General features: G+C 37.4%; 1 protein-coding gene across 12 annotated transcripts in view; it reads left to right on the top strand.

Annotated features, from left to right (window-relative positions):
* arnt (aryl hydrocarbon receptor nuclear translocator) overlaps positions 1-12739 on the top strand; it is a 32309-nt gene that overhangs the window by 10818 nt on the left and 8752 nt on the right. For 4 of the 12 annotated variants that reach the window (XM_077206902.1, XM_077206857.1, XM_077206847.1 and 1 more), the window contains exons 6-18: positions 703-916; positions 999-1101; positions 1853-1918; positions 1989-2074; positions 2194-2270; positions 4261-4395; positions 5123-5197; positions 5994-6145; positions 9244-9366; positions 9526-9604; positions 10491-10530; positions 12184-12280; positions 12399-12585. In XM_077206902.1, the coding sequence (XP_077063017.1) occupies positions 703-916; positions 999-1101; positions 1853-1918; positions 1989-2074; positions 2194-2270; positions 4261-4395; positions 5123-5197; positions 5994-6145; positions 9244-9366; positions 9526-9604; positions 10491-10530; positions 12184-12280; positions 12399-12585 (1434 nt within the window). The remainder of the gene's footprint in view (positions 1-702; positions 917-998; positions 1102-1852; positions 1919-1988; positions 2075-2193; positions 2271-4260; positions 4396-5122; positions 5198-5993; positions 6146-9243; positions 9367-9525; positions 9605-10490; positions 10531-12183; positions 12281-12398; positions 12586-12739) is intronic. The other 8 variants (XM_077206863.1, XM_077206850.1, XM_077206893.1 and 5 more) reach the window with 2 other exon arrangements.

Here is a 12739-nt window from a genome sequence, read left to right as displayed (position 1 = left end):
AATTCCCTATGCAGCCCCTAATGCAGGGTTGTCCGCTCCTGCTCCTGGAGGGCCACTGTCCTGCAGAGTTTAGCTCCAACCCCAGTTAAACACCTGAACCAGCTAATCAAGCTCTTACTAGGCATATTATACTAGAAACTTGCAGGTAGGTGTGTTGAGGCAAGCTGGAGCTAAACTCTGCAGGACAGTGGTCTTTCAGGACTGACTTTGGACACCCCTGCCCTAAATGGACACGGTGAAGGAAAAAATATTTCAATGCTTTTGCGTTCCCCTAGTTCCCCTAGCATTCAATCGCAAAAAAAACAGAAAGTTTTGCGAGAGAACTTGGTTTCTTGTGGGAACGCAAAAAAGTTTTGTTATAGAATGCAAAAGTTTTGCAAGCGAATGCAAAGATTTGGGACCATGCAAAACTTTTGTGTTCCCCGAGAAATTTTGCATTCACTCGCAAAACGTTTGCGTTCTCCCGAGAACAGCCAAGGTCTCTCGCAAAACTTTTTTGTTCCCCCGAGAAAGTTTTGAAATGTATGTTTTCCTCCCATCTCATATTTTTTCCACCACCATGTCTCTTTAGGGTCTCCGTAAATTCCTATAGGTACGAAGTTTAATGTATGTAATGGGTTGTTTTAAATATTAAGCATTACATTTTAAATTCTGTTAAGGGTTTCACTGCCACCAAATATTTATGTAGCTTTCTTTCTAAAGGAGCTGAAGCACCTGATTTTAGAGGCAGCTGATGGTTTCCTGTTTGTTGTGTCATGTGAGACCGGACGCGTCGTTTATGTTTCCGACTCCGTCACACCTGTTCTGAACCAGTTACAAAAGGATTGGCTTGGATCATCACTGTACGACCAGCTTCATCCAGACGACACAGAGAAATTCCGAGAGCAGCTTTCCACCAGTGAGAACAACAACAGCGGTAAAAAACGGCTCGACTTCTCTCATCTTTTCTGTTGTCAGTATTTTCCTGTTTAAATGGTCCTCCTCTTTTCTGACGTTAGGTCGAATGTTGGACATGAAAACGGGCACGGTGAAGAAAGAGGGTGGTCAGACATCTGTGAGGATGGGTATGGGTGCACGGCGATCCTTCATCTGCAGGATGAGGTGATGCATAGGGAGAACAGACAGACCTCTTTTAACCTTATAAAGCCTACTGTATCATATTTGATGCACACAATCTACTACATGCCTTCTGTCATCTGATTGAAAGTTTAATTGGTGAGTTCAATGCGTATAATTGTAACATGAACACTTGCTGGAGTGAAGCAACTTTACTTGATTATACATGCGTAATTTTTTAAAGGATGTTAAAAATGTGAGTATCAGATATGATCCATCAGGCTTTTGGGGAGTTTATTTGTTCATCTCTCAATCATCACTGTATTGGATTATATGTTTCAAAACTAAGCATTCAAAAATCATCTCACTTGGACATATTATTGGGTGACATAGAGTGACGACTGATATTGGTATCTGCTATACAGTTCTAAAGATCTTATTGATTTACAGTTAAAGCTATCAGAATTTCATCTTACTTTTTACCCATATAAATATCAGCATCTGGAAGAAATTGCATTATTTTCCATTTTAAAAAAGAAAGATCTTCCCGACTATTTCATATGTCAGGCTTTACAGGGTTAAGGACACGAAGGTATAAAATATTAGCAAACAAATTTTCGCTCCTCATATTCAGTTCCTATGTATACATTAGTACTACACAACTCACCCAGTTGGTCAAGTTATATGTCGTTTGCATGCACGAGAAACAAGTAGCCTATATTTTTTGGAAAAAGTATTAAATCTTAATATAAAATTGTCTCAAATGCTACATTGATTGTAATGTGTGTGTGTTCAGGTGTGGAGTATGTCCAGTAGAGCCAGTATCCATGAACAGACTCAACTTCCTGAGAAGCAGAAATAGGTAAAGCATCTCTCTGTCTGTGGATCTCAGTCCACAAACAGACAGATGAAGATCCTCTCTTCTTCTGCAGGAATGGATTGGGTCCTCCTAAGGACGGTGAACCGCAGTATGTGGTTGTGCACTGCACAGGCTTCATCAAATCCTGGCCCCCTGCAGGTAACACAATACACAGCACAATACACAGGAAGACCCTGTTGTTCACTGATATTAACCAGAGTTCAGTGAGAAACAGCAGGAACTGATATCGTCCTTTTAACTCTTTCTCTTTCTTTCAGGAGTGACTCTCGCTGAAGAGGAGGCTGATAATAATCAGGGAAATCGTTGTTGTCTAGTCGCCATTGGAAGGCTACAGGTGCTCTTTCCCTTTTCATTTTGTTTAAATTTCCAATGAATTAGTTTAGTCAGATTTGAAGGAATAATTCTGTCGTCATTTACTCAAAACTTACCACATATCTTCATATCAGTTTAGCAGACTGTTCATGCTGCTTTCTCTTCACTTTGTATGTAAAAGTGGTAACATCAACATTCTACTAAACATCTACTTTTGTGTTTAAAAGACAGTTATATGGGTTTGGAACAAAATAGGGTGAATAAATTATGACCGTGTTTACTTTTAGATAAACTATTTATTAAATGTCTCATTAATGACCAACACCTCAAATCTTTAGTTCATCTAAAAATGAAAATTCTGTCATTTTTGTATTCACCCTTGTGTCGTTCCAAGCCCATACACTTTTTTTCATCTTTAAAACACAAGAAACAAAATTTACTAAACTAAATTTAATGAAAGATTTAATTTCTAGATTTCTCTCTCAATTGAAAGTCCATTCCACCAAAACTTGGGCTTTTATTCACATTCAAACATTAATCAACTCACGTGGAGCTCATCAAATATGGAAAACGTTAACGTAAGATCAAGTAAGCTTACTTGACGAGCGAGATCAATGCGGTTTGTTCTTGCATTTGAGCCTCCATTACCATATTTGATGAGCTCCACTTGAGTTGATCAATGTTTGAATGTGATTACAAGCCAATAATCTGTTCAACATCTGAACAGACGCGGTCGCTTTATAAGACTTGGTTTAGACCAACTGATTTATATTTTACAGTGTTTTTATAAGCGTTTTAAATCGTCAAGTCTGGTTTGTGTGGACTCACAATGTTTGGACAGAAATCTCTCTGGTTTCATTTTTAAAGGGGTGCTTTTCCACTTTTTCATCTTTAGTTAATGTGTAATGTTGCTGTTTGAGCATAAAAAGATGTAAAAGGTTACAAAACTCAAAAGTCCACTCCAAAGGGAGATATTTTATTTAACAGATTCCACCTTCAAAGAACTACAACTAACGACTTGTTTGGACTACAACGCAATATTTCCAGATCTTATGAAGTCACAGTGTTACTCATTTAAATAATACCGCCCACAGAATACACAGAAAGTGGACGAGGCCTGGTTGAGCTGTTGCTATTTTCAAAGAGAGAGAGTCTTTTCCACAACGTTTTCAAAGTTCATTTGTTTTACCTAACTAAGGCTGATGAACTTAGAGTGGTTAATTTGTTTTAAACACTGTTCCTGAAAATTATAATCCCAACGTTTCACATTGTATGGAGAACAGCTTGTTTTCTGTAGCTTTTTAGCTCTCGCTTGGAAGACTGTTCACCGCTCCTTAGGAAAGTTAAACATGGTTTTGTGATTGATTACTGTTTCTATTACCTTAATATTCCGACAAATATCACGATTAAATGGTGGATAACATTGTATCTATAATGTTTAAGAAAATTACAAAAAACATACTACGTCCTGTGAAATTCGTGCTTGAAATCTGTTCTGGATGGTCCTCTTGTTTGTTAACATTTCCAGGGTCCGAATCAAGCTGGAATTGGTCTGAAATTTACGCCATCATTAATATTTACACTAGAGTAAAGCTCTCAGTTATGGAAGGGCGTGACATTTCCCGAACATGCGCTAAGCGTTCCCAATCACAACACACTGGGCCAGCTAACCAATCACAGCACATTTCATATTTCGGAAGGAAGGGCTTAGTTGAAATTGCAATGTTTAAGCCAGACTGGGAAGAGATCTGCTTTAATAATGTAAAATATGTGAAAACTAATGTTTTTTTTTTAAACAATCAAGCATGAAAATATGGTCTAGTACACCCCAAAAACAAAAGCAAGACTTAATAAAAGGGCATAATAGAACCCCTGTAATATGTGTTGCAAAGATAAATGAAAGTCTTATGGGTTTGGAATGAAATGAAGGTGAGTAAATAATGACAGAATTTTAAAATAAAAGTTGTGTGAACTATCCCTTGTAGTTCCTCTCTGACCTCTTTTTTATGCAGGTCACCTGTTGCCCAGGCGACAAATACATAAATAACATCAGCGTTCCAGTGGAATTTATTTCCCGCCACAACTGCCAGGGCATGTACACCTTTGTGGATCACCGCTGTCTAGCAACAGTGGGCTACCAACCTCAGGTGAGCCTCAAAAGCCAGTCACGCTGGACCTCAAGGAAGTCATTTCTGAAGAGCAGGGTGTTAAGATGCCTCTGCATTTCTTGAATAAAGCTGATCAGCTTCAGGATTTCACTGTCTTGCTTAGTGATGCACTGAAATTTCACAGCTTATATTAAAATATCTATAAAATGGTTTTAGAGGGCTGAAATCTTTGACTGAAACTGTGACGTTTAATTAGCGCTTCTCATTAGCAATGTGACGTGGATTTACTGCAACAAGTAAACATGCCAGTCGTGTGGACCCAGGGCTGGGTTGACAAGAACCATTTCTAGTTTTTCATTTTGATGAACAGAGCTGTTTTAGTCTATTCTGCTTTCTGCTATCCAATAATATATGCACTATATTACATATTCATTGTATTTTTAAATTAACCTGCTTCATTAAATAATGAAGACATGTTAATTAAAAATACAATGAATATCCTAAGTAATCAATTAACTCATCCAATTTATTTAATAATCAACACCCAAATAAAAACTTCTTTATGTAAATTTTAAATGTTTATAATATATATATATATATACAGTTTTTATTTGGGTGTTGATTATTAAATAAATTGGTTGAATTCATTGATTACTAAATAAACCTTATTTTCGGTTTCAGCTAAATGAAAGCTTTAATTTTGGTTTGGTGTTTCAGTGAACTATTAATTTCCTTCACTAGTGTTTTGTGTTGTTCTGTGACACAGGAGTTACTGGGGAAGAACGTTCTGGAGTTTGCACACCCAGAAGACCATGGCTTAGTGCGAGACAGCTTTCAGCAGGTGTGTGGGTTTGCATGGGACGTCACGCTGAAATATTCAACACGTTACAAAAAATTGTGTGATCGTTAAGTTATGACAACGTGATTTTACAATGCTCATCAAAATAAGTTAAGCAATTTACAACTTTTATTTATTATTCATACAAGATTCAACAAATTTAAGTCAGTTTAATGTAATTTAAGTTGAAATGACTTAAACATCCTAGTTGATTTAAAAATTTAAGGCAGCAACTTTTTTTTTTACAGTGAAGATATTGTAATTCATATTTTATGTTACGTGCATGGCTAGACATTTTTGCTTTTATAAAATGGCAGCAATAGCAATATCATAACATAAGCCACTGTTCAATACATAATTGAATGTATTATTAATAACAATCAACACAATATGGTGTATGCAATGTAAATTGACAAAATTCAGTTAATGTGCAATTAAAGATGTGCATGTATTGGCCATTAGATCTGAACTTTTCATAACATACTGTAGCTTTAAGGCCGGTCACACTAAGGTTGATAGCTATAATGATAAAGATAGTTCTGAAAATCCCTTTTAAAACAATTTTTTTCCAGCTGATGAATGATGAAAACTTCAGTTAAAAAAATCTGACAGCCAGTCAGATCCACCCTTATTTTAAAGAGCTTGAGCATTTAAAACTGCAGCGCACGTTTACGATATTGTCCGCTGGTGTGGACGCTAACATAGTTATTGTTATCTTTATAGTTATAGATCTTGATTTTAATGGGCCTTTATGCTGGTCCTTTGTGTATGTATAAGTGACCTTTGACCCTCGATGTAGGTGGTGAAACTGCGAGGTCAGGTGCTTTCGGTGATGTTCCGGTTTCAGTCTAAATCCCGTGAGTGGATCTGGATGAGAATGAGCTCATTCACCTTTCAGAATCCTTTCTCTGAAGAGATCGAGTACATCATCTCCACCAACGCCAATGTCAAGTTAGTATTGAACTGCATCACGTACACACACACACACACACACACACACACACACACACACACACACACACACACACACACACACACACACACACACACACACACACAACAGCACCACACACACTTGAAGGTGATTAATTACACTTGTGTGAACTGACTTTATTGCAAAAGTTGTTTGCTGATGCACCGTTATTATGTGCTATGATAATGCTGTGTACATTGTGACTTAAGTTTTGAAAGATTTTTGGGGCCACTGTTTAAGTGCCGTGACATGCCAAGCCAACAGCGAATCTTTTATCTGTGTGTTTTATCTGCATTGGTGAGATAGATCTCTCTAAATTGGCTGTTCAGTTTAGCGAAAAAATCAGTGCAAAAGCGAGCAAGTCCAGATGGCACAGACAGAAGTATCCCAATATGCAAATATTTTCATAACAGCCGCCTGGAATGAAGAAAGTGATGAGCGTGATTGATATGGTAACAAAGTGCTGCTTTGTTTACAGTTTATCTGAAGTCCTAGTTTCGGTTTTCCTTTTTTTAAGGACAAATATAGACTATTGATACCTTCTGATATACAGGTATTTCCTTACACGTGGACAGTCGACTCCAGTCATTTAGTAGCCGACGTGGTCACAAAAAAGTCGTCTTTTGTAGCCGTTAGTTCTTTGACGCCGGCTCGGCTTGATGTGTCACGGTCTTAAAACTTTCAGATTATTTTAGCCTCATGTTATTCAGTTTTGTCTAATGTGGTATGACTTCATAGAATGCATAAAAGTGTTTGTATGATCGAAGGTTAATCCCTGTTGAAGTAATCAAATGTAAATGTATCAGTTTGTTTGAAGGTATTTGTTTATGTCTGGGTCTTATTTCACCCCCCCCCCCCAAAAAAAGACATATGGATAAAAGGAATTTTTCTATATAAGAAACTGTGTAGATAAAGACAAAGAATATATAAATAAAGAAAATTGTGCTGCTTTTATGTATTATGACAGTGAAATGTGAAATTTCGTGACAATTAAGTAAGGGTTAATGCCCTCCGAGGTGTCCATTATCAGGTTTTAATGGACGACGGCGAGGTGTGAACCGGCCGACGTGCAGCGGAGGACGGTTGCCTCCGCCGAAGTCCATTAAAACCTGACAATGGACACCTCGGAGGGCATTAACCCGCTTATACCATGGTCACTTGCCAAATATTTTTTTTTTAAAACATTAGTTTATATTTTAATTAGGCTAAATCTAGTTTTTACAAATAATAACTTGCCTGACGGTTTATTTGGCAACCGGAGATATTTATAGTCCGCTCAGCTTGTAGAACCCTTCACGCTGTAACGTTACTCTCCTCCTGCCTTGGTTGTCTGGACAGCTGCGTAAAACTCCTGCAGGGTCTCATTCAGAGCAGCAGCGGTGTAATTTTCAAAGCTGGAGTCCATTTCTTTTTGAACAATAAAGAGTGTATTACTGCCAATTTCGTATTTTTTTTCGTATTGATCTCATCTTTTTGTTTTCTTCTGTTTGATTCAGTTCTCCCGGTGTTATCTCTTTGTATCGTTTCTCCATTTTATTTACATTTTTTCTTTCTTCAGCAGCATCCCAGTCGTCAAAGTTGTCATATTCTCCATAAATGTTAAAAGAAATAACGAAGTCGCTCATTGTTGTATTAGTAGGCTATGTAATATCTAACTAACGTTAGATGTTTGTTTTGATAGAGCAAATACTTTGACTGCATGTTACTCACAGCTGTTGTAGGCAGCGCATTTATTTATTAATTTCGAATGGTAAACAGGCAGTTTCACCAGAACTACTTTACTAGGTGTCCTCTATCACTTTTTAACGGACACCCTGCAGCCAATCAGAATCGAGTATTCACCCAGACCATGGTATAAGCATATTTACCTCCCCAATTCTCCTTAATTTAATGCAGAAATATATTTGTATTATTTCAGGTATTAACACTACCGCGAAAATATTTGGGGTCGGTATTTTTTAAAAAGTATTTTATGCTCACTAAGGCTGCATTTGTTTGATAGAAAATACAGTAAAACAGGAATATTGTAAAATAATATTACAATGAACTAACTCTTTTCTATGAGAAGAATAATCTATTTTTACAGCGCAGACTGTAATTTAAAATGTAATTTATTCCTGTGATCAAAGCTGAATTTTCAGCATCATTACTCCAGTCTTCAGTGTCACATGATCCTTCAAAAATAATTATATGATGATTTGCTGCTCAGCAAATATTTCTTAATATTATGTGGTGCTTCATATTTTTGTAGAAACCATAATATTTTTTTCTCAAAAGTATTTGATTAGAAAATTCAAAAGAACAGCATTTATTAAAAATATAAATCTTTTTTAACATTATACATGTATTTACTGTCAATTTTGGTTAATTAACTTACTGAATAAAACTATTAATTTCTTTAAAAAAAAAGAAAAAAGACTTACCCCAAACCTTTAAATGTTAGTTAGTCTCATTTATGCTGATTTAAATAAAAGTCATTACAGTAATAAGACTTTCCATTGTGAGTTACAAACAAAAATTAACATGAAAATTGTTTATTAAAGGGGTCATATGATGTGATTTCTTGTTTTCTTTAGTGTGTTATGTAGCTGTTAGTGCAAGTATAAGATCTGCATATTTACAAAGCTCAAAGTCTCAAACCCATAGAGATCTTCTTTATAAAAGTTAAGGCTCAGCCACGTCTTCCTAAAACGCTTCGTCAAACACTCCCACAAATCTACGTCAGTGTGTGGATTAAAGGAAAATAAATGTCTTAAACCTAAACTTTTTTTAACCTAAACTGCTTAAACACATTGCATTAAACCAAATACACAAAATAATGTTGTTTTTAGAACCATCATATGACTTCTTTAAAATTAAACACCTGGACACAATTATGAAGACAATTTTAGGAAAATGTGCTTATTTAAAAAAAAAAAATGTATGCGAAACATATTTTCACATTTGTTTTTGATTTTTGGGGTGAACCATGATTCAGACATGTTTTGCCTAGATTGAACCGTATGTGTCTGATAGAGAGCGTATTAATTCAGCTCCATTCTCTGTCTCCACCAATCCCTCTGGTTTTGCGTGACAGTAGAGGTCCGAATCAGGATTCCCTGTCCCCCCTTTCCTCCCCGGGGGTGTCAGTGCCCCCTTCAATGGGGCAGAGCAGTCCTAACTGCCCCTCCACACCCAGCCCAGGTCAAGTCACAGCCAGGTGAGAGCAGTGGGACTCTCTCTCTCTCGGGTGATCCTCTGTCGGTGGTAGATTAACCAGCATGCTCTCTTCCCGTCGGCAGCTGTGGTGTTGGCCGGTGGTGGGTTTGATGGTGATGACGGTAGGACTGCACTGACGTCAGTGTTTTCTCTTTTTCAGGCAGTTGCAGCAGCAGGAGTTAGACGGAGGGATCGGCAGAGATGCAGCCTATGACACCAGTCAGGTCACCCTCCCTCAGGTGACCACACAAAAAAAAAACTTTTTTGAACCGTAAACGCATTGCATCCTACACCAGTGGTACTCGATCTCGGCTCCATGTTGTCAGAATGTGTGTTGTTTCATAAAAGCACCAGTCGACTGTTTATTCAACTCACAAGTTTTTAAAAAAAAAATGGTCACAAAATGGTTGTTCGTAGTCATTTTTGTTGTTGGTCACACATTTTTTATTAGTTTTTTACTACTGTGTACTTACATTAAAATACAATTGTTAGATACAATGTACTTATTGTGTTGATGTTGTATTGCAAACACTTGTTGTGCTATTGAGGTGGATGCGGGTAAGGCTAGAGACAGGTTTGATGGTATGGGTTGGTTAAGATCTAAGAGAATGGTCAGTGTAATCACAGACATTAATTACAGCTGTAATTACATGGAGGTATTTTTTCAATACAAGTACAATGTAAAAACTTTTATGTACACAATAAGTGCATTGTATCAAATTATTAATTTAAATGTTAGTACATAGTAGTTAGACGCTTAATATAAAGTGGGACCTTGTTTTTAAAGAAATGTTATAACACTAACTTCCTTGAGGTTGTAACAATAAAATTATGCACTTTTAAGTTTGAAAACTTAAAAACGGAAATCGTTTAGAAATGACCAAACGCCTAAGAGGGTGAACTAAATACAAAACATTCATTTATGATGTGAACTGTTTCTGCTCTCACTTCAATAACAGAACTAATTTTTTCCTGTGAAGTCCACTTAAAATGTTAGTCGGTTTCTTCACGAAAATGTTTTATTACTTTTTCATGATCATCATCCTCTCATAATTTCCACTCACTCTCTAACCCTAAAATGAAACAACACAACATAATGACTGTCTCCATCTGTGTTTCTCTCAGGTTCCAGTGCAGACTGTAGGTGTAGTCAGTGCTGATCACAGTAAGACTCCCCATAAACACACACACACACACACACACACACACTACTGGCGCCTGTTCTTCGTACGTCGCTTAATACATCTGAGATGATTTGACAGATGCCAGATCTTCTAATCGTGATGACTGATCTCTGGCTAATTTGGTTCTGCAAACGAATTTGCAGATTTGATTAAAATATCTGGATTAAGTTGTCTGAGATTACTGCACATTCTTGTGTTCATTGGAAAGGGTGGATATATCGATACTCAAACACATGATCAGCAATGCAGCAACGTAAAGACATCATATTATAAAAGAACAGACACCTGACAGAAAACTTGATGAATTTTTGGACCTAAATCTCTCAATGAGTAAAACTGACTGTGCTTATAATATGATAGACTACACAACATTATAATATCAATATTATTATTTTAAATTATTATTGTCCCTGGTTCATTAGCTACTCTTGTAAGAAAGTTGCAGTGGCTGGGACAGACTTTAAGTATAAACTCCACTTAAAAAGATGCAGTCGAGTCCAGTTTACATGAAATAAGATTTGAGTTTGCAATACAAAAACTGATTTGAGTTTATGGACCTGTTGCCATGACAACAGCAACTCCGGGATGAGCTTCGAAGAACATAACAATCAAACGTCAACAGTGAAATCCATATATCTGAGTAATCCATGTATGATGAACAAACCCCTCAAGACAGACACATATTCAGAAACTTGTTTACAAGTAAACTCTACAGAATAAGCTACTTTTTAATTTGCCCCATAAAATACTTTAAGATAATACAATTAGATCAATAAATATATGATATTGTAGTATTATTATATTACTTTGAGATGTTAATTTTACTACAAAATATATATGTATGTCATAATTACTATGTTAAACAACTTTTACTCTTGGCAGTTAAAGATGTAATCTGCTGCTTATTGGCTACGTTCAGACTGCAGGCACAAGTGGCCCAATGTTTTTCTATTTGCAACTCGGATCCGTTTTATTTATTTTCTAAGTGTGAACAGCACAAACCTCATGAAATCTGATTCTGATTTGAGTCACTTCCATATGTGGTACTAAATCAGATACAGGTCTGATGTTTTGCAAACTTTTACGTCACATTTTACATCACCCTAGAGATCAACATTTGTCACAATTCTGCGCTTGATGGGAGATTTTACATACCGGTAGTTCTTTGTTCACTGTAAATATGGAAGACTGCAGCGAAGTTAGTCAGTGGCGAGATGGTGAGCTGTTATTCTCATAAGTATTACAGTGACAGCTCTATAAAAGCAAAACGTTGCTCTTTCCTCGCTTGCGTCCTCACACAAATTGCACACAAATTCGCTGGCTTTAACCTTACCTTAAAAGAGATTACTAAAGTCAGATTTACATGCTCAGTGTTCACACTCAAATTTTATATTAGCCACATTTAGAAAATAATGTGAACAGCCAAACAAATAAATTGGATCTGAGTGATAAATCAGAATTGAGCTCTAAGCCTTGAAGTGTGACTGTAGCCAGAGTCACGCAGAACATGCAGACTTTTTAGTGACACGCCTTATATCTATAATGAGTCAAAAGTTTGGTTTCAATAGTTTTTTCTTGATTTCTAACCCAGCCTTAATTCAGCGTCAGTGATTTAACACGTCTCTGTCTCTCAGACTCTAAGGCCGTGTCATCCAGTGCCTCCAGTGGACAGCAGGTTTACCCACCAGCAGCGTCTTTCCACAGTACTGCACGTCCCAGTGAGCCCTTCAGGTAACACACACACACACACCTCATCATTATCCATTGTTTGGCACAGATATATAGATGTGCTTAATGCTGTTGGCATGGTCTTGCTCGCGCTCCTCTGACTGCTCTTCTCTGTTCTCAGGTCAGCAGCGATGGCGCAGCAGATGGTGCCGGTGTCTCATTCAGCAGGGCAGATGCTGGCGCAGATGTCCCGTCAGAGCACGCCCACTGGAGTCCCCATCAGCAACAACAGCCCCATCCAGGCCCCGGCGGGACCCTCAGCGCCTCCTGGAGTCTGGTCTGCCACACGACCTCCCTTCAACACACAGGTTGACATTTCATGCCTATGGGGGGTGGGGGGTGGGGGGGCAGGGGCAAGAGATCAGCAGAAAAAATACAGCCGTTGCAACGGCGTTCAAGTGTGTGAATAGCGGTTAGCGCTCTGCCTTTGTTATATTTTGGCGCTTTTATATATTGTTCATC

Source organism: Siphateles boraxobius, unplaced genomic scaffold (assembly GCF_051911475.1).
Source record: "Siphateles boraxobius isolate OS27281-9 unplaced genomic scaffold, OSU_SipBor_1 12, whole genome shotgun sequence".
Lineage (NCBI taxonomy): Eukaryota > Metazoa > Chordata > Actinopteri > Cypriniformes > Leuciscidae > Siphateles > Siphateles boraxobius.
The sequence above is the reverse complement of the archived record's forward strand: the minus strand, read 5'-3'. Positions and strand labels throughout refer to the sequence as shown.